This window comes from Stegostoma tigrinum, chromosome 42, assembly GCF_030684315.1.
Source record: "Stegostoma tigrinum isolate sSteTig4 chromosome 42, sSteTig4.hap1, whole genome shotgun sequence".
NCBI classification, from domain to species: Eukaryota; Metazoa; Chordata; class Chondrichthyes; order Orectolobiformes; family Stegostomatidae; genus Stegostoma; species Stegostoma tigrinum.
In genome coordinates, this window is record NC_081395.1 from 9,107,978 (window position 1) to 9,133,691 (window position 25,714).

Consider the following 25,714-nt stretch of genomic DNA (forward strand, 5'->3'; position numbering starts at 1 on the left):
TGTTTTTATAAATTGACTTGAAATGCTTCTAAAAAGACAAGAAGTTGATACATACACCTGTGCTAGGGAAAAGTCAGAAGACCAAACTTCCTGTGTACAAAGGACTGTTTAGTGAGGTTTCTGAAACACTGGTGATTAGTACAATAACTCTCCCAGCCACAACTCAGTCACCTTCCTTTCATAGAGTTGAGACTTTGTTAAACCAGCTTAGTGTGATAAAGTGAGGTCAGTTATCACCAGCTTAAACATTAATGAAATGGGTGGATTAATGATCAGTTCAGCCCAAGAGACGGTGCATCCCTGCTTCAGCCTCTCCGTCAGTGTCACGATCTCTCGCTCAGCCCCAGTCCTTCTCCCGCAGCGTCGCCTTCCCTGAGCTGCGACCATGGGCTTCGGCGATATCCTGGAGGACGTCGGGAGCATGGGCAAGTTCCAAATCGTCCACGTTTTGTTGCTGGTGTTGCCATCCATTCTAGCACCAAGCCACAACTTGCTCCAGAACTTCATGGCTGCTGTCCCCGACCATCACTGCCGGATGCCTTGGGAAACAGTGAACGGCTCCAGGCACGTCAACGTGACGGACAGGGCGCGTGCGGAGGATCTTCTCCGGGTTTTCATCCCTCTGGACCAGAACCAGCGGCCGGAGAAATGCCTCATGTACTCCTCTCCTCAATGGCACCTCCTGGATCTCAATGGGACCCATGGGAGCACAGCTGAATACCACACACAGAAGTGTACGGACGGGTGGACTTATGATGAATCGAAGTTCAAAGCCACAATTGTCACAGAGGTAACGCAATAGAATTTCTATTTATTGAAGGTTTCAATGACGTTGGGCATGTTGTGAAATGGAAGGAAGGGTTACAGCTGAAGTGGGCACACACCTTTTCTCAATGAGAGGTTTTCAGTTCAAACAGCTGGTAATGTTAGCAGGAGATGGACCAACGGACCTGATCTAAGGGATTCCTGATAAGGAAGAGATAAACAAGCAAGGGCAGGACTTACACAGTTAACAATAGGGCCTTGTGGAGGGCCTTGAAACAGAGAGCCCTAAGGGTGCAGATACTTAGTCCTGAGATGTTCATGTCACACATAGACAGGGGGGTTAAGAAGGCGTTGAGCACGCTTCCCTTCATTGCTCAGACCTTGGAGTACAGGAGCTGGGACGTCATGTTGAGGTTGTACAGGACGTGGGTGAGGCCTCTTCTGGAGCACAGTGTCCAGTTCTGGTCCCCCTGTAATAGGAAGAATATTAAGCTGGAGAGGATTCAGAAGGGATTTACCAGGATGTTGCTGGGAATGGAGGGTTTGATTTATGAGGAGAGGCTGGGACACTTGTCACTGGCACAAAGGAGGTTGAGGGGGTGACCTTATAGAGGTTTACAAAACCATGAGGGGTATAGATGAATGAGAGGTGTCTTTTCCCCCAGGGTGGGGGGATTTGAAGACCGGGGGCATATTTTTAAGGTGAGAGGAGAAAGGTTTAAAAAGACACACGGGGCAAATTATTTCACACAGAGAGTGGTCCGTGTGTGGAATGAGCTTCCAGAGGAAGTGGTGGGTGTGGGTACAGTTACAGCGTTTAAAAGACATTTGGATAAGTACATGAACAGGGAAAGGTTTGGAGGGATATGGGCCGGGAGCGGGAAGGTGGGACGGGTTTAAGAGATAGTAGGAACTGCAGAAGGGTCTGGGTCTGAAACGTCAGCTTTCCTGCTCCTCTGATGCTGCTTGGCCTGCTGTGTTCATCCAGCTCCACACCTTGTTATCTGGGACTAGTTTAAATTGGGATTATGGTCAGCATGGACTGTTTGGGCCGAATGGTCTGTTTCCGTGACTCGATGAGTGAAAGCACACAAATATATAAATAAGGAACACATTTAGGCCATGTGGCCCCTTGAATCTATCCTGCCATTTAACAAGACTATGGCAGATCTGATTATAACGAAATCCAATCTCCTATTTCCTCCTGATTAATTTCCATCCCCTTCCTTTCCAAGAATCAGTGTGGGCCTACCTTAAAAATGCTCAAAGATTCCGCTTCTATTATCTTTAGATGAGAAGAGCTGTGAAGGTACATGGCAAATCTGTGAGAAACTTTTGTTAACCCTATCTGCTAAACTCAAAAGGGTTCAGGAAGGATTTACAGGGATGTTGCCAGGGCTGGAGGGTTTGAGCTACAGGGAGAGGCTGGGGCTATGTTCCCCGGAGCATTAGAGGCTGAGGGGGTGACCTTATAGAGGTTTATAAAACCATGAGGGGCATGGATAGGGTGAATAGACAAGGTCTTTTCCCCAGGGTAGGGGAGTCCAAAACTAGAGGGGCACAGGTTTAAGGTGAGAGGGAAAAGATTTAAAAGGGGACCTGAGGGGTAACTTTTTCACACAGAGGGCGGTGCATGTATGGAACGAGCTGCCAAGGGAAGGGGTGGAGGCTGGTACAGTTACAGCATTTAAAAGGCACCTGGATGGGGACATGGACAGGAAGGGTTTAGAGGGACAGGGGCCAAATGCTGGCAAATGGGACTGGATTCATTTAGGATACCTGGTCAGCACAGATGAGTTGGACCGAAGGGTCTGTTTCCACGCTGCACAGCTCTAAGACTCTAACTCCGTCTTAAATGGGCCTGTCCTTATTTTTAAACAGAGATGGCAGGTTGTTTACCATCCCATAGGGAACGACACCCTTTCCTCATCTACATCCTCATGATCTTGAATGTTTCAATCAAATTGCCTTTGATTCTTCAGAGGTCTGGCCAGCACAAACCTGTCCCAGGCATTTGCTCACAAGGCAATTTGCTCCTCCCAGTTATTAGTTGAGCCAAACTACTCTGGACTCCTTCCAAAGCCATCAACATCCTTCCTTTAGAGAGCTGGCCAATAATTTATTCCCCCTTCTCCCCTCTGTCCATTCACGCGCTGAGGGCGTTGCTGGCCAGGTGGCATTTATTGCCCATCCCTAATTGCCCAGAGGGCAGTTACATGCCACCCACTTCACCATGGGTCTGGAATCATGTGTAGGCCCAGTCCAGGTAAGGATGGCAGTTTGACCTCCGAAAGGGGCCATTAGTGAACCAGGTGGGTTTTCCCTGACAACTGATTCATTGCCATTGTTAGATTCTTAATCCCAGAATTTTAGCAAACTCAAATTCCACCATCGGCCGTGGCGGGATTCGAACCTGGGTCCCCGGAGCGTTGGCCGAGTTTCTGGATTAACGGACCAATGATAATACTGCTAGGTGATTGCCTCCCCTCAAATACAGACAGGGTCTCTTCAGTGCCCCGAATGTTTAGCCGAAACACAACCTCACCACTTTTGTATCTCACTCCTCTTGTAACAAAATAATTACACTCCATTAGCTTTCTTAAATAGTTCTACCTGCATAGTAGCCGTTGTGTGATCCCAGCACCAGGACACCCAGATCCCTCTGCTTCTCAGAGCTCTACAATCTCTTCCATGCAACTTTTGAGTCTTCTTGAGTAAAAGGACATTTTCACATCCTGTCCCATTTTACTTCATTTCTGCCCACTCACTTATGGAGCCATACGGCATAGAAACAGACCCTTCGGCCCATCCAGTCCATGCCGACCGTAATCCCCAAACTAAACTAGTCCCACCTGCCTGCTCCTGGCCCCTATCCCTCCAAACCTTTCCCTGTTCATGCACTTATCCAAATGTTTTTTAAAAGCTGTAACTGCACCCACACCCACCACTTCCTCTGGAAGCTCATTCCACACACGCACCACCCTCCATGTAAAAAAAAATGGACACCCTCATCCTTTTAGTGTCGCTCCTCTTATGTTAACAATGTGCCACTCCGGTCTTGAAATCCCACTACCTAATGAAGCACCTTACGGCTCAGAGGTTAGTCCTGCGGCCTCACTGATCCCACCCTTGGGTGATTCTCGGTGTAGAGTTTGCACATTCTCCCTGTGTCTGCGTGGGTTTCCTCCCACAGTCCAAAGATGTGCAGGCTAGTGTGGGTTAACCGTAGGAAATGCTGGGCTACAGGGATAGGGTAGAGGGGTTGGATGCTCTGCGGAGGGTCTATGATGGGCTGAATGGTCTGCTTCCACACTGTATTCTATGAAACTCAATACTTTCACCCCTTAACTTCTATGCTCCAGGTTGGGGGGAGGGGGTGAGGGGGGGAATTCCCAGCCTTTCTTCATAAGAAAACCTTCCTTACCTAGCAACATCCTGGTAACTCTCTTCTGAGGCCTCTCTGACTTCATGATAGGGGGACGAGAACTGCACACAGTGCTCCAGAAAACACCTCGTCCCAACTCCGATACTCAAAGGTCCACAAAATGAAGTCAAGTGTGCTAAATGCCTTCTTAACATCGATAGTTTTGTGCAGTCTCCTTTGATTTTCTTAGATCTTAGAATCCCGACAGTGCGGAAACAGGTCCTTCAGCCCTACAAGCTCACGCCAATCCTCAAAGCATCCCACCCAGACCCATCCCTCTATAGCCTACACTATGGGACAATTTAGCATGGCAAATCCACCCAAACCCGCACATCCCTGGGCACTATGGGAACAATTTAGCATGGCCAATTCCACCCTAACCCGCACATCCCTGGGCACTATGGGAACAATTTAGCACGGCCAATCCACCCTAACCCGCACATCCCTGGGCACTATGGGACAATTTAGCACGGCCAATCCACTCTAACCTGCACATCCCTGGGCACTATGGGACAATTTAGCACGGCCAATCCACCCTAACCTGCACATCCCTGGGCACTATGGGACAATTTAGCACGGCCAAGCCACCATAACCCACACATCCCTGGGCACTATGGGAACAATTTAGCACGGCCAATCCACCCTAACCCGCACATCCCTGGGCACTATGGGAACAATTTAGCACGGCCAATCCACCCTAACCCGCACATCCCTGGGCACTATGGGAACAATTTAGCACGGCCAATCCACCCTAACCCGCACATCCCTGGGCACTATGGGACAATTTAGCACGGCCAATCCACCCTAACCCGCACATCCCTGGGCACTATGGGACAATTTAGCACGGCCAATCCACCCTAACCTGCACATCCCTGGGCACTATGGGACAATTTAGCATGGCCAACCCACCCTAACCCGCAAATCCCTGGGCACTATGGGACAATTTAGCATGGCCAATCCACCCTAGCCTGCACATCCCTGGACACTATGGGACAATTTAGCATGGCCAATCCACCATAACCTGCACATCCCTGGGCACTATGGGACAATTTAGCACGGCCAACCCACCCTAGCCTGCATATCCCTGGACACTATGGGACAATTTAGCACGGCCAATCCACCCTAAGCTGCACACCTTTGGATTGTGGGAGGAATCCGGAGCACCCGGAGGAAACCCACGCAGGCACAGGGAGAACGTGTAAACTCCACACAGACAGTCGCCCGAGGGTGGGATCGAACCCGGGTCCCTGGCACCATGAGGTAGCAGCGCTAACCACTGAGACACCGTGCGAGCAACAAAGCTAAGCATGCCAAACAGTTGCTTCACATCTATATCCTTGTGTGGAGATTGTAGGAATTGCCGATTCTGGGGAATCTGAGGTAACAAGGCGTAGAGCTGAATTTTCTGAAGAAGGGTCTAAGCCCGAAACATCAGTCTTCCTGCTCCCCTGATGCTGCTTGGCCTGCTGTGTTCACCCAGCTCCACACCTTGTTATCTATATCTCTGTGCAAACTCCTTCTGCCTTCTTTATAATTTACTTCCTAACCTTGTGGCAAATTCAGGAAGCCTACCTTCAGTCCCGGCACAAAATCTTTCAAGAAAATTGTGAAAAAAAAAAGTTGAGCTGTGTGTCTCATACTTGTTGCAATTTGCTTATCACAGAAAGAGCCTCTCATGTTGGCTCTGTGTGCCCTTTCCGTCATTCCCCTGAGCCTGTGTGGTACGTCCCCTACACCAAATGATCTTCCATTTCACCCTAACCCGCACATCCCTGGGCACTATGGGAACAATTTAGCACGGCCAATCCACCCTAACCCGCACATCCCTGGGCACTATGGGACAATTTAGCACGGCCAATCCAAGAAACTTTGGTGTTGCATTTCATCGCTAGCCTTCTGTAAATCCATGTGCAGTTCCCTCCCCTCCATCGACTACATGTTAGTCATGAGAGACCCCCAACCAAGTCTCTGAGTATGATAACCCTTTCGCAAAGCCAGATAGAATCGAAATAAAAGCCAGGAAGAACTGCGGATGCTCTCAATCAGGATTATGAACCGAAATCGCTGGAAAAGCTCAGCAGCTCTGGCAGCTGACAGAAATCAGAGTTAACGTTTCGGGTCGAGTGACCCTTCCTTCTAGAGTCATAGAGTCGGAAAGCACAGAAACAGACCCTCCGTGCCGGCCGGGTCTCCTAAAATAGGCCGAGGGGTGACCTTATAGAGGTTTATGAAACCATGAGGGGCGTGGATAGGGTGAATAGACAAGGTCTTTTCCCCAGGATAGGGGGAGTCCAAAACTAGAGGGGCATAGGTTTAAGGTGAGAGGGGGAAAGATTTAAAAGGGACCTGAGGGGTAACTTTTTCACTCAGAGAGTGGTGTGTGTATGGAACGAGCTGCCAGAGGAAGTGGTGGAGGCTGGTACAGTTACAGCATTTAAAAGGCATCTGGATGGGGACATGGATAGGAAAGGTTCAGAGGGATATGCTGGCAAATGGGCCTAGATTAATTTGGGATATCAGCTTGGCACGGACGGGTCCGGCCCAAGGGCTGTGTGATAGAGACACCGCCAGATCGTTCCGCGTCCGCGAATCCCACCATCAGCAGCTTAAGAGCCTGCTTGGTGATCACTAGGGTAGATCGATTGGTCGGCATCCTATCTCACCATGGGAGGGATCCACACATCCCATGCAGAGTCACTCTTACCGCAGGCCATTCAGCGCTGAAGGTCTAGGACTGATGGGGCCCGCTTGGCAATTTAAGGGATGCTGCCAGGAAAGCTGGCTCCAAATGTGTAGGATGCCATGTGGTTGCCTGTTGGCAGGTCCCTGGTGGGCACTGAATAACCCTTCATTGCCATGCGCACTCAAGTACAGGAGTACAGAGTAGAGGTTGAGAATGTCGCCTCTCCTGGCACCATCTGAGACACAGATCTTACGTGCAATAAAAACTCCAATGAGAAGAAAAATAGTTGCAGAATCTGAAAGAATGAGTTTGAAATGTAGTTAAAGGATTGATGTGACTGTGAAGCGATTACAGGAGATGGCACATTGCAGCAGCTCAGTTCCGGGGCTAATGCACCCCCCCCCACCCCCCCCCACCCACCATCCCACCCCCACGGGTCTGACCCCAGACCCTGTTCCAGTATCCGACCCCCTTCCCTTCCAGTCCACTCCGCACCGGCTCTCAGCCCCTTCCATAGAACTTCCAGGGCTGTGCTCCTCCCCTGCCCACTGCCCCGGGACTGCACTTCCACCCCCAACCCCCCTGACGCTTCCCCCCCGCCACAACACTGCCCACTGCCCCAGGACTACACTTCCAACCCTAACCCCCCTGACAGGTCCCCCACCCCCCGACACTGCCCACTGCCCCGGGACTGCACTCCCCCCCACCCCCGACACTGCTCACTGTCCCCGGGACTTCATTCCACAAGCACCCGTCCCCTCAACACTGCCCACTGCCCCGGGACTGCACTCCCCACGCCCCCCCCGACACTGCCCACTGCCCCAGGACTGCACTCCCCACGCCCCCTCAACACTGCCCACTGCCCCGGGACTGCACTCCCCATCCCCCCGACACTGCCCACTGCCCTGGGACTGCACTCCCCACGATCCCCCGACACTGCCCACTGCCCCTGAGACTTCATTCCTAACACCCCCGCACTGCCCAGTGCCTGGGAATGCACTCCCCCCTGCTCTCATCCCACACTGCCCTGGGACTGCACTCCCCCCTGCCCCCATTTATTTCAGAGCTCCCTACCCCCTCCCCCAATTCTGAAGAAGGGTCCGGACCCGAAATGTCAGCTTTCCTGCTCCTCTAATACTGCCCGGCCTGCTGTGTTCATCCAGCTCTACAATGGACGGAAGGCTGGTTTGTGTGATGGACTGTGTGTGAGCGTGTGTGTGTGTGTGTGTGTGTGTGTGTGTGTGTGTGTGTGTGTGTGTGTGTGTGTGTGTGTGTGTGTGTGAGAGAGAGCGTGAGCATGTGTGTGTGTGTGTGTGTGTGTGTGTGTGTGTGTGAGAGCGTGAGCGTGTGTGTGTGTGCGCATGAACGTGTGCGTGAGCGTGTGCGTGTGTATGTGCATCTGTGTGTGCGTGTGTAAGCGTGTGTGTGTGCGTGTATGTGAGCGTGTGTGAGCATGTGTGTGTGTGTGTGTGTGCGTGCGCGTGAACGTGTGTGTGAGCATGTGCGTGTGTACGTGCATCCGTGTGTGCGTGTGCGAGCATGTGTGTGTGCGTGTGTGTGTGCGTGTGTGTGTGCGTGTATGTGAGCGTGTGTGAGCATGTGTGTGTGTGTGTGTGAGTGTGTGTGTGTGTGAGAGAGAGAGTGTGTGTGTGTGTGAGCATGTGTGTGTATGTGTGTGAGCGTGCGTGTCTGCGTGTGTGAGAGTGAGTGTGTGTGAGTGTGTCTGTGTGTGAGTGTGTGTGTATGCGCATGTGAACGTGTGTGTGAGCGTGTGTGTGTGTATGTGCATCTGTGTGTGCGTGTGTGAGCGTGTGTGTGTGCGTGTTTGTGAGCGTGTGTGTGTGTATGTGCGTGTATGTGAGCGTGTGTGTGTGTGTGTGTGTGCGTGTATGTGAGCGTGTGTGTGTGTGTGAGAGTGTGTGTGTGTGTGTGTGTATGTGAGCGTGTGTGTGTGTGAGAGCGCGTGTGTGTGTGTGTGTGTGTGTGTGTATGTGTGTGAGAGAGTGCGTGTCTGCGTGTGTGAGAGTGAGTGTGCGTGTGAGGTGACCTTTCGACTATCCTGAGCAGACTATCCTAAAAAGTGCTGAGGAAACAGGAGCTTGTTTGCTCCTCGATAGCGAAACAAATGGGCCGCCACCTGATCAGTGATCAGCCCTCACCTCGCGGGGTCAGCGGGAATGTGGCGGAAATAAATGTCAGGATAATCTTTAACCGGTTCCAGACAACAGGAATTCCACTCACATCCACAATGATTAACCTGTTCACCGCTGAACTTCTAGAAATCGTTACAATAACTGGAGAGAATGAGCCGTGTTTCGCAGAATCCTTTTCATTCCTCGGTGAATTAATTCCCATTTCCTGGAGCTACAGGGTGGGAAAGTAAGACCTGCCTGTACATTAGAACATAGTATATAGAACAGTACAGCACAGTACAGGCCCTTCGGCCCACAGTGTTGTGCCAACCTATTACCCTGCTCCATGATCAATCTACCCTGCATTTTGCTATCCTCCATGTGCCTATCCAACTGTTCATTAGATGTCCCTAAAGTATCTGACTCCACCACCACTGCCGGCAGCACATTCCATGCGCCCACCACTCTCTGTGTGAAGATCCTACCTCTGACATCTCCCCTATACCTTCCTCCAATCACCTTAAAGTTATGCCCCCCATAATAGTCATTTCCACCCTGGGAAAATGTCTGTGACTATCCATTCTATCTATGCCTCTCATCATCTTGTAAACCTCTACCAAGTCACCTCTCATCCTTCTTTGCTCCAATGAAAAACGCCCTAGCTTCCTCAACCTTTCCTTGTTAGACCTATCCTTCAGTCCAGGCAGCATCCTAGTAAATCTCCTCTGCACCTTCTCTAAAACTTCCTCATCCTTCCTATAATGAGGTGACCAGGACAATATTCTAAGTGTGGTCTAACCAGAGTTTTTTAGAGCTGCAGCATAACCTCACGGCTCTTAAACTCAATTCCCCTGCCAATGAAAGCCAACATACCATACACCTTCTTTGCAGCCCTATCAACTTGGGTTGCAACTTTGAAGGATCTATGGGCGTGGACCCCAAGATCCCTTGGGTTCCTCAACACTGCCGAGAATCCTGCCACTAACCTTGTATTCTGTGCTCAAATTCGACCTTCCAACATGCACACTTTGTTCAAAACTCCAGAGAGTATCGCCTTAAACCGCTCAAGCTCTGCATTAGACCAAAGCCAATATCTCTGGGATCAACTGAGTGAACATTCTCTGAGATGCGTCCAATTCAACTACATACCTCCTCAAGTAATGACACCAAAGTTGTAATCAATGCCCCAGGTATGGACTCATTAATACTTTATGCACTTCCCTACATCTATACTCCATTCCTTTTCAAATAACGGCCAAACTTTCACTTTCTCCCCTTATTAACTGCCAGACCCACCTACTAGTTTTTAGTGGCTCACATGCCAGGGAACCCAGATCCCTCTGCCATCCAATGTTTCTCTCCATTTCAATAAGATGATGACATTTGAATTCAATACTATTAAAGTGGAGAGGGCCCAGAAGGGATTTACCAGGATGTTGCTGGGAATGGAGGGTTTGAGTTATAAGGAGAGGCTGGGACTGTTTTCGCTGGAGTGTAGGAGGGTTGAGGGGGTGACCTTATAGAGGTTTATAAAACCACAAGGAGTATAGATAAGGTAGGTAGCGAGCAGCTTTTCCCGCAGGGTCTAAAACTCGAGGGTACAGGTTTAAGGTGAGAGGGGAGAGATACAAAAGGGTCCAGAGGGGCAAATTCTGGTGGTGAGTGTCTGGGATGGGTTGCGAGACAGTGGTGAAGGGGGGTATAGTATTGTTATTATTAGGAAACATTTGGATGGGATAGGGACGGAGGGTTATGGACCAAACTCGTGTAAGTGGAGATAGCATAGGAGGCTGAGGAGTGAGCTTGTAAAGGATTATAAAATCATGAGGGGTATAGATAGGCTGAATTACAGGCGTCTTTTCTCTAGGGTGGGGGGATTTTAAGACTAGGGGCATGTTTTTAAGGTGAGAGGGGGCCTGGAAGCTGGACCTCCATCGCCGCACTGGCCTCGCCCTCGGGGTCTCAGACCACCGGTGTGACGGTAACCGTCTGCTTCTGTTCTTATTTTGACAGTGGGACCTGGTCTGCGATCAGAAGTCCCTGAAACGGATCACGCAGTCGATCTACATGTCTGGATTGCTGGTGGGAGCCATAGTGCTGGGCAGGCTCTCCGACAAGTAAGAGAGGCGGGAATATTGCGATGTCAGCTCGGGGAGTTTTTTTCTTAGCTGCTGACTGGTCACTTGTAGGACTTCTACAACCCCCGATAACGTCAACCCTTAACGCTCCAGTGGAAAAAACTCCCTTTTACAACTCAAACTTCCATACACGGCAAGATCCTGGTAAATCTCTTCTGAACCCTCTCCAGTTAAATAATACCCTTTCTATAACTGGGGGACCAGAACTGGACACAGTGCTCCAGGAGAGGCCTTGCCAATGTCCTGTACAACCTCAACATGACGTCCCAGCTGATGTACTCTGACCAATGAAGGCTAGTGTGCTTACCACCTTCTTAACCAGCCTATACGTAACATAAACTTCAAAGAATTGTGGACCTGAATCCCTCGGCCTGTCTGTTCGACAACACCACCCAAGGCCCTCCCATTAACCGTATAAGCTGAGCTGTAGAGGTTCAAATGTCAGATCTGTCACTCAATGCAGCATTAGCTACGCCTGTTTGTGTAAAGGCAAGGACATACAGCCGGTTAAAAAGTGGCCAGGGAAGGAGAACATCAGTCACAATCCTTGCTCCAGATTGACACACAAGTCACCGCCCCCCCCTCAACTGTTCATGGACAGGATTGCATCCATGAACATTGAGCGGGAATGGAGGTGGCGATGGGAAAGATGACGAAAAATATCCCCATTCACTGCCCTGTGCTGTCCAACAGAACAGCCAGTGATCTAGCCCCACGCAGAGTTAAACCAGAGAGTTGTGAGTGCATGAAATAGTTTGCCAGTGGAAGTCGTGGAAGCGGAGTCATTAGTGACATTTAAGCAACTGCTGGACATGCACATGGACAGCAGTGAATTGAGGGGAATGTAGGTTAGGTTATTTTATTTTTGGATTAGGATTATTCCACGGCACAACATCGTGGGCCAAAGGGCCTGTACTGTGCTGTACTTCTCTATGTTCTATGTTCTGATGCCTTGGAGTGAAGTGTGAGGGAGGGGTTGTAAGGAGACCCCAAAACAAGCCCCTTTCCCCAGTGGGAGTTGGCTCAGCGGTTAGCAGGATCGTAGAATCCCTACAGGGTGGAAACAGGCCCAAACAGTCCATACCAACCCTCAGAACATCCCACCCAGACCCACCGCTCCACGCCACCCCCCATAACCCACCTAATCCAGACATCCCTGAACACTACGGGCAATTTAGCGTGGCCAATCCAACCCTAACCTGCACATCTTTGGACTGCTGCCTCACAGCACCAGGGACCCGGGTTCAATTCCTGCGTCGGGTGTCTGTCTGGAGTTTGCACATTCTCCCTGTGTCTGCGTGGGTTACCTCCCACAGTCCAAAGATGTGCGGGTTAGGGTGGATTGTCCATACTGTAGTGTCCAGGCTGGGTAGGTTGGCCATGAGAAATTGTTTTTTTCATGGGATGAGGGCATCGCTGACCAGGGCAGCATTTGTTGCCCAGAGGGCAGTTCAGAGTCAACCATGTTGTGTGAGTCTGGAGTCACGTGTAGGCCCAGACCAGGTAAAGATGGCAGTTTCCTTCTCTGAAGGACATTTGTGAGCCAGACGGGTCTTTCCCCTCACAACTGGCAACAGACTCATCGTCGTTGTCATTAGATTTAATTCCAGATATTTTAGTGGATTCAAATTCCACCATCTGCCGCGGAGGGATTTGAACGCAGGTCCCCCAGAACATTACCTGGGTCACTGGGTTAACAGTCCAGCAATAACGCCACCGGGTCATCGCCTCCCTGCCAGGGTTATAGGGTGGGGCTGGGGGGCAAGGGTGAGTGTGCCTGTGGTGGGGTCAGTGTGGGCGCAATGGGCCGAATGGCCTCCTTCCAGACCGTAGGGTTTCCATGATATCGCTGCAATAGCTGAAGGTTGGAGAGAGCAAGTATTTAAACTCAGACAAGCTATAAAAGTTATGCACAACATCAATTAAACGCTGAGTTCCAAACATCGAACATATCATCAGACAGGAGAATGACTAACTCAGACTGTGTTGTAACTACTAAGCGTGTAATTTTTTTTATAATTTTGACTTAATGTTTACCCTGGTGTTTGTTCCAGGTTCGGGAGGCGCTCTCTGCTGCTGTGGTCCCATTTCCAGCTAGCTGTGTCGGGGATGTGTGGGGCTTTCTCTTCTTCCTATTCCTTATTCTGCTTCTGGAGGTTTTTGTGTGGACTAGCAATGTCTGGGATCATACTCAATGCTTTCTCCCTCAGTAAGTGAAATGATGCACACATTTATCGAGCAAAGACCATTCCAACAGGACCGAATCTGCTCACCTACCTTTGATATTCATTTGCACAGTCACTTTTGAATCTCCCGAAGCATTGCACTGACCTGGAACCAAATCAAACTGACTAATGAGGGCTTCTGTGGTAGCATCCATCTCTCTAGACCAGAAAACTGAGTTCAAGTCTTACCAGCTCCACCAGACAGATCAATTGAAAATGACTGCAGCTGCTGTTATGAATGCTCCAAGAACTTGCAAGAGACTGGGGATTATGTAGCAAGCAGCTCCCCTCTAATTCCCCAAAACCCTCTCCATAACTCAGAACTGTTGTAGAATATTTAAGCCTCAACAATTCTCAGGACCAACCAAGAGAATCAAATTGAGGCTTGTGCTGGACGTTCTGAAAGCAAGGTGCCCAGCTCCTTGCTCCCTCTCTCTTTCTCCCACTTGGAAGACCTCACTAACTTAGGAACATTAGGAAGGAGTTTAGCACGCCTGCCTTCATTGTTCAGATCTTTGAGCAGAGGAGCTGCGACGTCATGTTGAGGTTGTACAGTATGTTGGTGAGGCCTCTTCTGGAGCTCTGCGTCCAGTTCCTTGGTGGAAAGGATATTATTGAGATGGAGAGGGTTCGGACTTTGCCGGGAAATGGGGGGGTTGAGTTATCAGGAGAGGGATGGAGAGGTTGGGACTTTTTTTCACTGGAGGTTGAGAGGTAATGATGAAGTTTTGCAAAATCATAAGGACTATGGATAAAGTAAAACACAGGGGGTCTTTTCCCGAGCCTCCATCTAAGAGTTGGGGTCCAAGACGGATTGGTCAAGGAAAGGACAATAGTATCTTCAGGTTTAGGTTTCTTCAGAACGCATATTAATACGAAATGCAAATTCTGAGGATAATTGGGGACGTACCAGACTTGAACCTTACTGTTAGATCGTTAGGAATGGCCTTTTTCTCATGCTCAGACGCACCAATCTCCCCCGCCACACTGTGCCATTCATGCCAGGCAGGCGGATGGGATGTTCTCCGAAGGGACAGCGTGGACCCAACCGGTCCTGCACCACAGGGATCCTACGACCCCATTGCTCTCCCCCGGAGCCACGGCAAAGGCCTTGGGGTTACAGTGGGTGACGGCGCCCTGCTGCTGAGCTAAAGGCACGAGCCCCTCCTGACTCGCAAGGCCGAAGCAGGTCAAAGTTCAACTCGTGCCAAGGCGCGCCAACAGGGAGGCGGCGGGGGCTGGAAGAGACCCTTCGACCGGCAAGTGACGGAAAGGAATTGGGGCCTTTCTTATCGCTGCCTGTATCTCAAGGCTACGGCACGCGCGGTAAAGCGCACGTTGCCGCAGCGAGTTCCATTCCCTGGGTTATGGGATTTGTGGCAACAGCAGGGGGTTTGGTTCGCAGCTCCAGACGGGTTGAATTTGGTGAGGTGGAGGTGGGGGGAGGGCGGGGCGGGGGGGTTGCTGCCCCCTTGACCTTACCTGCGGCAGGTTATTGCCGCATTGTGGCAAGCAACCGGGTTGGTACCGGCGGACCCCCGCGCCGATTCGCTCAGCCTCTCCCTTCTGTCTCCTTGTGTGCTCCTACAGAGGTCGAATGGATCCCCACAAGATGTCGAACGCAAGTTTCAATGCTGAGTGGTTTTCTCTACACCTTCGGCCAACTGCATCTGGCCGGCTTGGCGTATGGAATCCAGGACTGGCGGTGGCTTCAGTTCACAGTGTCCCTGCCTTACTTCGTTTTCTTCCTCTACTCTTGGTAAACTCACATTCCGCCTGCGCCTTTTCCTGACGGCAACGTCGAACGGCCCAGGTTAGGGGGAAGGTTGGAAACGTTGGCCGAACTGGCTCTGGCAGGATTCTGGGTAATCCAAGATGGAGGATGGTGGGGGCGGGGTGGAGAAAATGGCGGCCGAGCGAGGTGCTCTCCTTTGTCTCTGGAGGTCTTTTCAGTGTCAGAGCTGATTTTCTCGAATTCCCGGAGCAGTAATTACCGTTTTGTAAGCTGCGGCAATGTGTCAGAACTTTAGAAATAAAAAGCAATCAATCAACAGCAGAGGGAATTGAGGGTGATACGTGGGACCCACGGAAATAGTGAGGAAAGCGATCAGTCTGAAATGGGTACAGCTGGGACAAAGGAGTAAGTCAAACAGACAGGGCAAGTAGGAACAAGGTAGAGAACACGGAGGACTGATAAATTAAACTACATTTATTTCAATGCAAGAGACCTAACAGGTAAGGCAGGTGAACTCATGGCATGGCACTAGGATATCATAGCAATTGCAGAGATGTGGCTCAAGGATGAACAGGACTGGCAGTTTATTGTTCCAGGGTATAGATGCCAAAGGAAGGATCAAAAGGGGGGTAAGAGAGGAGGGTGTTGACATTTTTGCTTAGGAATAACATTACAGCTATAGTGAGGATATTCCTGGGAATATGTCCAGGGAATTTATTCGGTGGAACTGGGAAATAAGAAAAGAATGGTTACCTTATTGGGATTGGACTATAGTCCCCCAAATAGCGGGACATTGAGAAACAAATTTATAAGGAGATCACAGTCATCTGTAAGAATAATAGGGGGTTATGGTAGGGGATTTTAACTTTCCAAACATAGAAAGGGACTGCCATAGTGTTAAGGGCTTAGATGGAGATGAATTTGTTAAGTGTGTACAAGAACATTTTCTGATTTAGTATGTGGATGTACCTACGAGAGAAAGTGCAAAGCCTGACCTACTCTTGGGAAATAAGGCAGGGCAGGTGACTGAGGTGTCAGTGGGGGAGCACTTTGGGGCTAGTGACCATAATTCTATTAGGTTTAAAATAGTGATGGAAAAGGCGAGACTGGATCTAAATTAGAGGAATGCCAATTTTGATGGGATTAGGTAAAAACCTTCAAAAGTTGATTGGGTCGATGTTCGCAGGTAAAGGGACAGCTGGAAAATGGGAAGCCTTCAAATGCTATAACTAGGGCCCAGAGCCACTATATTTCTGTTAGTGTGAAGGGCAAGGTTGGCAGGTGTAGCAAATGCTGGATGACTAGAGCACTTGAGATTTTGGTCAAGAATAAGAAGCATATGTCAGGTATAGACAGAAGAAATTGAGAGAGTCCCTAGAAAAATATAAAGACAGTAGGGAAATCAGAAGGGCAAAAAGGGGCCATGAGATTGCTTTGGCAAATAGGGTTATGGAGAAACCAAAGGGATTCTACACATATATTTAGGACGAATAGGTAACTAGGGAGAGAATAGGGCCCCTTAAACATCAGCAAGACCGCCTATGTGTGGAACCGCAGAAGGTGTGGAGATACTAAACAAGTATTTTGCATCAATGTTTACTGTACAGAAGGATATGGAAGATAGAAAACATGGTGAAATAAATAGCGACATCTTGAAAAATGTCTATATTACAGAGGAGGAGTGCTAGATGTCTTAAAACACGTAAAAGTGGATAAATCCCTGGGACCTGATTAGGTGTACCCTTGATCTTTGTGAGAAGCTAGGGAAGAGATTGCTGGGCCCCTTGCTGAGATATTCGTACCAAGGATAGTCACAGGTAAGGTGCTAGAAGACCAGAAGTTGGCTAACATGGCGCCACTATTTAAAGAAGGTAGTAAGGAAATGCCAGGGAATACAGACCGACAAGCCAACATCAGTGGTGGGCAATTTGTTGGAGGGAGTCCTGAGGGACAGGATTTACATGCATAAAGGGCTCATTAAGGACATTTAAGGATTAAGGACTTTTTTTTTCTGATGAAGGGTCTAGGCCCGAAACGTCAGCTTTCCTGCTCCTCTAATGCTGTGTTCATCCAGCTCCACACCTGGCTTTCTCAGATTCTACAGCATCTGCAGTTCCTACTATCTCTAAGGGTAGTCAATTATGGCTTTGAGGGTAAGAAGTTGTGTCTCATGAGCTTTGCTTGGGTTTTTTTGAAGTGATAACAAAGAGGGTTGATGAAGGCAGAGCGGTAGATGTGATCTATTAGGACTTCAGAATGGCATCCAACTGCGTTCACCAAGGTAGATTGCGAATCATTTTCTACAGGGAACAGTTTGACCTTCAGTGCAAACATAGAGGAAGTTGCAGGATCCTGTCGGTGTAACTCCCAGCCTCATAAAAACATAACAACCAGGAGCAGGGCGAGGCCATTCGACCCATCCAGCCTGCTTCGATACCATTGTGATCGATCTCACCTCGGCTCCAACTGCACTTTCCTGCCCACTGCCCACAACCCTTCATCCCACTGTCAATTAAAAATCTGCCTCTCTCCTCCTTAAATTCACTCAGGGTCCTGCCACACTGCAGGGGACCCACAACGGCGGTAGATTTGAGAATTTGTGAACCTCACTCCCTTCTGGTCAGCTCCCTCAATTGATGCCGAGATGGTCAGGATTGTCGGTGTCAAGTGAGGTTGGAATTGGATCTAATTTGGATGCTTAATTGCTTTATTCATTCGTGGGACATAGTCAGCATCCAGCACTTTTATTGCCCCATCCCCGTGCCTAGTTGCCCCCTTGAGAAGGTGATGGGGAGCTGTTTTCTCAAACTGCTGCCATCAGATGCTGTGGGTCGTCCCGCAATGCCCTTGGTGGGTGGGGGGGAGGGGTGGAATTCCAAGGATTTTGACCTCGCTCCCTTGACCAAACCAAGATGGCGGCAGTGGGGCAGCAGCTGAGGGGTGAGGGTGTGTCAGCTCCGTTTCGCTTTTTCCCTTCCTTTCCTTTCTTACTTACTTTCTGCGGAGACCGGGGCGGTGGTTGGGTGGGGTGGGGTGGTCGGAGCAGCGCAGGGAAGATCGAGAGCGAGGCGTCGCAGAGGAGGAAGAGTCCAACATGGTGGCTAGAGCAGGCACTTCCCAGAAAGTTGGCCTTGGTGGAAGAGATTGCAGGGAGCGCAGGCTCAGCATGACTCAGCCCTTAGGAAAGACTGTTGAACTTTTAACTTTACTTCTTTAGCTTAATACTAAGAATGACGGGGATGTTTAACTTTCAATTTTTTTTTAGTTTTCTACTTTATGCTAAGAGGGGCTGTAATGTTTAACTTTTTACTTTTTTCTTCCTGCTTTGTGCCTAAGATTTTATGCCCAGGTACTTTCGTACCTAAGACAGTGCCAGGAACGGTGACGTTGTGCACAAATCACTGTACTCCTGTACTTGAGCACAAGTGGCAATAAAATCTAGTTCTAATTCGATGCCCTATTCACGCTCACACCCAAAATCGAGTACTTGTGTGAGGTTACGAGAGAGTTCTGTTCACGACACAGCTACTAAATTAACCTGAGTAAAGGAAGAGAATTGCGGGGACAGGCTACGGTATTGAGAATTTATCCTTCGTTATTATTCCTGGGTCACGGTGTCCTCTGGACTTATCCAGAACTGATTGAGAGATGCACTGACTGTGGAGATAATAATCCCTAGGTATGTGTGGTCCTCCTCTCAAGGTGGTTCCCCGAGTCCGCTCGCTGGCTTATTCTGAATGACAAGGCCGATGTAGCTCTGAAACAGCTCAGGAGGGTGGCCAAGATGAACGGCAAGCAGGATGAAGGGAAAAAGCTCACTGTCGAAGTAAGTGATGGCCGTAAAAATGTAGCTTTACAATGAACCTCATCCTGACTTGCTCAATCTCTGCACCGGGAGTCTTTACCCTAATTATGCAGTAACGTATTGTTAGCAACCAGACCAAGCTTTGGAAAAGCGACCCACCCCGCCCTGGTTATAATCCCTTCCTCCTCCATCAGGCAGAAGTTACGAAAGCTTAAACACACGTGCCAACAGATTCAAGAACAGCTTCTTCGCCAACAAAAACAAAGTTGCTGGAAAAGCTCAGCAGGTCCGAAGAGTTCTGAGGAAGGGTCACCGGACCGGAAACATTAACTCTTTTTTCTCCTCCACAGATGCTGCCAGACCTGCTGAGCTTTTCCCCGACTTTGTTTTTGTTCCTGATTTACAGCATCCTCAGTTCTTTCAGGTTTTTATAGCTTCTTCTCTGCTGTTACTAGAATGGACCACTCAAATTTTAAATTTAATGTTGGTTTTGCTCTCTGTGCATCTTCTCTGCCGCATTAATGTTGTATTCCTCGCTCTGTCCTATTACCCTAATGCACCTGTGTATGGTATGATCTGACTATACTGCGCGCAAAACAAAACTTTTCATTGTCCCGAGGTACATCTAACAATAATAAGTCAAATCAAATTAAAATATATTAGGAAGGTAGCGTAGATGCTAACTTTTTCTTATTTTAACAGTAAGAGTAAGGCATTGCATGCCAGAAGCAATTTGATTGGTCAAACTACTCAACTTTGAGTAAAACAAACTTTATTTTTACACTTCACTTAAAATAGAAATAAAAGATTAGCTTAACTGTAACTTTATCAAAATGCTTAACATGATAATATTAACTACTATTAATTAATTGCTCCAATATAGTAACATCCCATAAACACACCCTTGGCAAAGGCAAATTCAGCAAAGTAGATTGTCTCGCATGCAATTCTAGCAACAGGAGGAGAACCCCAGCTTTTAGCTGTAATAGAGAGAGGAATAAAGGATTCCACATCCAGCTTCAAGACCCCAGCAACTGCAGAAAGCTAAAACTAAACATTCTAGTTCTGTCAGAGGTAGACACCACCCAGCCATGCTGCTTCTATTGTTCCAATTTTAATTAAAAACCCAGAGCCCCGCAAACTGTTTAATTTATTGGCTTTGAGCAGACCACTCAATGTGTCTGTCTCAACCTTTCTTCATTAAAAAAAAGACAAAATATACCACAGAGTTGTTGCAATATTTCCATTGTTTGACATTCTTAGGATCCTGTCTGAAGTTATCACACTTCAATGTTTCAGAACTGCAAACAGAAAGGGCAGCAGGTGTAAGAGGGTAGGTGGGTTATAGAGGTATTATTTAGAATGGCTTGTACTGGTGGAAATTTCAAAGGGACTGCCTACCTTCCAGTAGCACCGGTACCATCCAGCCAAGCAGGATAGATGGTATTTTACATCCAGTGCTTTCAGACTAACATTATCCCTCGCACTCATTCAAGTTGGTGGCTCTCTGTATGCTGGACGTCAGCTCCATGTTCATGTTTAATTGAACAATCTCCTTTGTTGTAATGCGTTTTAAAGAGTGCTAAACTATTAATCATTTATATCATGGACTCAGGGTCATTCAGCACGGAAACAGACCCTTTGGCCCATCCAGTCCGTGCCAACCATAATCCCCAAACTAAACCAGTCCCACCTGCCAGCTCCTGGCCCATATCCCTCCAAACCTTTCCCTGTTCATGTCCTTATCCAAATGTCTTTTAAACGCTGTAACTGTACCCACACCCGCCACTTCCTCTGGAAGCTCATTCCACACACGGACCACCCCCTGTGTAAAATATCTGCCCCCCCACAGGTCTTTTTAAATCTCTTCTCATCTTAAAGAGGTTCCCCCTTATCTTGAAATCCGCCCCACCCCAGGGATACGACACCCACTATTAACTCTATCTGGACCCATCATTATTTTATAAACTTCTTCAAGGTCTCCTCTCGACCTCTGATATTCCAGTGAAAAAAGTCCCAGACTCTCTTGCCTTTCTTTCTAACTTAAATCTTTCAGGGGAAAGGTTTATAATTTCCTGACATTGTGTCGTAACTTTGCATGTGCTTCCCAGATTCTGAAGTCAAACATGGAAAACGAACAGCAGGTCACCAGGGACAAGCGAAGTGTGTTAGATCTATTCCGGACTGCTACCATGCGCAAGATAGCCTGCTGTACCATGCTTGTTTGGTAAGCAACTGGGAGGGTCCAGGCCGAAACGTCAGCTTTTGTGCTCCTGAGATGTTGCTTGGCCCGCTGTGTTCATCCAGCCTCATACTTTGCTATCTTGGATTCTACGGCATCTGCAGTTCCCATTATTTCTGGCAAATATGCATTTGCTTTTCAAACTTAGGTCATCAAATTTGGCTCATGAGTTCTTCTTAATTAGGAGAACATGGACTGACAAGTGGCAGATAGAGTTTAATCTGGCTAAATGCGAGGTATTGCATTTTGGTACAACAAGGTGAGGGTAGGTTTTGTACAATTAATGGTAGGGCCCTGGGTAGCGTTGTAGAACAGAGGGACCTAGAGGTGCAGATACACAATACTTTGAAGTTTGCGTGACATTTAGTGCAGTCAAGAAGGTGCTGAGCACACTTGCCTTCATTGCTCAGACCTTGGAGTACAGGAGCTGGGACGTCATGTTGAGGTTGTGCAGGGCGTGGGTGAGGCCTCTTCTGGAGCACTGTGTCCACTTCTGGTCGTCCTATTATAGGAAGGATATGATTAAGCTGGAGAGGGTTCAGAAGGGATTTACCAGGATGTTGCCAGCAATGGAATGTTTGACTTATAAAGAAAGGAATGGATAGACTGCAACTTTTTCACTGGAGCATAGGAGGTTGAAGGGCGATCTTATCGATGTTTATAAAATGGTAAGATAGGGTGAATGATAGTTAACCTTTCCTTCGGGTGGGGAGATTTCAATTGCAGGGGGCACATTTTCAACGTGAAAGTCAAAAAATTTACAAAAGATGTAAGGAGCAATTTTGTTTTACTCCATGTGTGGAATGAGCTTCCAGAGGAAGTGGTGGGTGTGGGCACAGTTACAGCGTTTAAAAGACATTTGGATAAGGACATGAACAGGGAAAGGTTTGGAGGGATATGGGCCAGGAGCAGGCAGGTGGGACTGGTTTAGTTTGGCATTATGGACTGGTTGGGCCGAAGGGTCTGTTTTTGTGCTATATGACCCTATGGTCAGGAGATGCTGATGGGTAGTGGATAATAGATAGACAAGGAGAAGAGATGATAAAGGACACAAAGCTACACTTGTCGATTCGCCGATGGGCACTGCAGATCCAGGAATCTAAGATGCGGCTTGACTGCATGAACTCCTGATTCGATGGTGTAGGTTTACGTGGTGTTGTACTCAAAGCCCAATATTAATTTGCTCATTGAGACTCTAAGCAGTGAGACAACTAGAGACAGGCAAATGCAGAAACTCAGGAAACTTTTTACTGAAGTTATATGTGATATCTAGGAAAGCAGGGTATACTTTAGCTCTAGCTTCTGATTCAGCTGGAGGACTAGAGTCACAGCATCGCACAACTAGACAGCATGGAAACAGACCCTTCGGTCCAACTCCTCCATGCTGGCCGGATATCCTAAATTAATCCAGTCCCATTTGCCAGCATTTGGCCCATATCCCTCTAATCCCTTCCTATTCATGTCCCCATCCAGGTGCCTTTTAAATGCTGTAACTGTACCAGCCTCCACCACTTCCTCTGGCAGCTCATTCCATACACGCACCACCCTCTGTGTGAAAAAGTTGCCCCTCAGGTCCCTTTTAAATCTTTCCCCTCTCACCTTAAAGCTATGCCCCTCTAGTTTTGCACTCTTCTACCCTGGGGGAAAGACCTTATCCATGACCCTCATGATCTTATAAACCTCTATAAGGTCACCCCTCAGCCCCTGACACTCCAGGGAAAATAGCCCCAGCCTCTCCCTGTAGCTCAAACCCTCCAGCCCTGGCAACATCCCTGTAAATCCTTCCTGAACCCTTTCAAGTTTCACAACATCTTTCCTACAGCAGGGAGACTAGGATTGAATGCAGTGTTCGCAAAGTGGCCTCACCAATGTCCTGTACAGCCACAACATGATCCTCCCAACTCCTACACTCAATGCACTGACCAATAAAGGCAAGCGTACCAAACAGCTTCCTCACCGCCCTGTCTACCTGCAACATGATGTGAGAGAACTAAGATCTTAGTTGGCTACCGTTAATCAAAATACTGTAATAGTAGATTGGTCTACAAATCATTACCTTTAAATGTGTGGTTATAATGGAACTGAGCCAATCATGAACCGTTGCATTGTTTCCTACTATTCCTATGGAGGTGAGAGTCTCACCCCTGTCACTGGGTAACCACAGAATACCAGGGACCTATTACTCTGTGGCTCATCCAGGGGTCAGTCCTTCAGGTCATGAGCAGAGAACCCATGACGTGAAGGTACCAGTTCTGGACTGGAGTCAGAAGTCACAGGAGACCCAGTACCAGCCCAGCAGGGTTTATTCGAAATCTGAAGTCCTGCATCACTTGACGAAGCGAGCGCTTGTCATTTTCAGAAAAACCTCTCACTTCTGACTCTGAGCAGAGAAAACTGAGCTAAATCGTAGATGAGGAGAAGTTGACTGGCTGGCAGCCCTCTTGCTCTTGGAAAAGGCAGATGGGGTAAATGACCAGGAGGTGGGAGATTGAGGGGAGGAGGCGATGGCCTCGTGGTGTTATCACTGGGCTCTCAGTCCAGAGATCCAGTTATGTTCTGGGGAAAACAAATAAAACATTGCTGTAAATGACAATGGATCAGGCAGCGTCCGTAGAGAGAGAGAGAGCAAGCTAGCGTTTCCATAAGACCATTGGACATAGGAGCAGAAAATAGGCCATTCAGCCCATTGGGTCTGGTCCACCATTCAATCATGGCTGATAAGTTCCTCAACCCTCATTCTCCTGCTTTCTCCCTGTAACCCTTGATCCCCTTGATAATCAAGACCCTGTCTATCTCAGTCTTAAATATACTCAATGACCTGCCCTCCACAGCCTTCTGCAGCAGTGAATTCCAAAGATGCACCACCCTCTGGCTGAAGTTGTTTCTCCTTATCTCAGTTCTAAAAGCTCTTCCCTTTACTCTAACTCTGTGCCCTCGGGTCCTAGTCTCTCCTACCAATAGAAACATCTTCCCAACATCCACTCTGTCCAGACCATTCAGTATTCTATAAGTTTCAATTAGATCCCACCTCATTTTTCTAAACTCTGATGAGTATAGACCCAGAGCCCTCAAAAGTTCCTCTATGTTAAGCTTTTCATTCCTGGGACCATTCTCGTGAACCTCCTCTGAACCTGCTGTGGGGCCAGTACATCCTTCCTGAGATATGGGGCCCCAAACTGCACACAATACTCCAAATGTGGCCTGACCAGAGCCTTATAAAGCCTCAGGAGTATATCCCTAGATGTATTAGATCTCGATGACTCTCTGGGGACCCTGGTTCAAATCGCCACTACAGCAGACGGTGGAATTTGGATTTCAATAAGGAATTGAGAGCCCGATGATGACCGTGAGTCCAGGAAAAACCCATCTGGCTCACTGATGTCGTTAAGGGAAGCCAACTGCCATCCTTACCCAGCCTGGGCCTACACGTGACTCCAGACCCACATCAATGTGGTTGACTCTTAACTGCCCTCTGGGCAATTAGGGATGGGGCAATAAATGCTGGAACAGCCATCATCCCATGAATGAATGTAAAACAAAAAGAATGGCTTCAGATCAGGTTGCAAATGGATCAAGTGTGAGCGATAGGAATTGTAAGTGCAGCTATTAGAAAGCAGGCAGCCTGCAGCCATTGGCCGCTCCCCAGCTTCAGCGTTTTGTAGCCACTCTTGGTCAGAAACAGTCAGAAACCCAAGAAAGTGGTGGAATGTTGAAAGGGAAGTCCCTGGCCTACCTTCAGCGATTCCCTTGCTCGGCAACCTCTTGGTTTCTTGCTGTCAACAGATACCATTGGTCGGGCCTACGTTGAAAGGAGCTGAGCCTGTGAAATATGAGGGTGGGGCTAACTCACTCCTGTTTGTCTCCACTCGCCAAGTTTGCGTTTCTCTGTGGAGACCCTCTTTTGAAATCACATGCAATATGGAGGAGGTGTTTGTTTAAGGCTAGGCGTGCTGACGCTAACACCGAGATGGAATAGCAGATCGGGAGCTGTTCTGCTGTTTGTTTAGTTTACGGGTGTGGTCATCTCTGGCCTAGTTGTAAAAATCAGCAACAAAAATACGGAGGTCGCTGGAGGAGCTCAGCTGGTCCCGGCGGCATCGGTGAAGGGAAAAAGGTCGGCGTTAACGTTTCGGGGTCCAGTGACCCTTCCCCAGACCTGCCTGGTATTCTGGTCCCATTCTGAGAGAGGATCACCAGGCCCCGAAATGTTAACTGTGACTTTATTCCCCTCACAGACGCTGCCAGGACCTGCTGAGCTTTTCCAGCAACTTCTGCTTGTTGTTTGTGATTTATGTCTGTGACTTTTTTGGTTTTTGCATATTGCCCCATCCCTAATTGCCCAGGGGGCAGTTAAGAGTCAAATGCATGGCTGTGGGTCTGGAGTCACGTGTAGGCCCAGACCAGGTAAGGATGGCAGTTTCCTTCCCTACAGGACATTAGTGAAGCGGACGGGACTTTCCCCTGACAATCGACTCATGGCCATAGTTAGATTCTTAATTCCAGATTTTAAATTGAATTCAAATCCCACCATCTGCCGCGGCAGGATTTGAGCGCAGGTCCCCAGG

The 25,714-nt window shown here is 48.6% G+C and overlaps 1 protein-coding gene across 1 annotated transcript in view; it reads left to right on the forward strand.

Annotated features, from left to right (window-relative positions):
* The first annotated feature begins 277 nt into the window (after positions 1 to 277).
* The window catches only part of LOC125449187 (solute carrier family 22 member 6-A-like), a 47,621-nt gene continuing 22,184 nt past the window's right edge, over positions 278 to 25,714 (forward strand). Inside the window, exons 1-6 of the mRNA XM_059641629.1 lie at positions 278 to 790; positions 11,018 to 11,121; positions 13,197 to 13,351; positions 14,958 to 15,126; positions 18,805 to 18,928; positions 21,019 to 21,134. Of these exons, the coding sequence (XP_059497612.1) occupies positions 386 to 790; positions 11,018 to 11,121; positions 13,197 to 13,351; positions 14,958 to 15,126; positions 18,805 to 18,928; positions 21,019 to 21,134 (1,073 nt within the window). The 5' untranslated portion in view covers positions 278 to 385. The remainder of the gene's footprint in view (positions 791 to 11,017; positions 11,122 to 13,196; positions 13,352 to 14,957; positions 15,127 to 18,804; positions 18,929 to 21,018; positions 21,135 to 25,714) is intronic.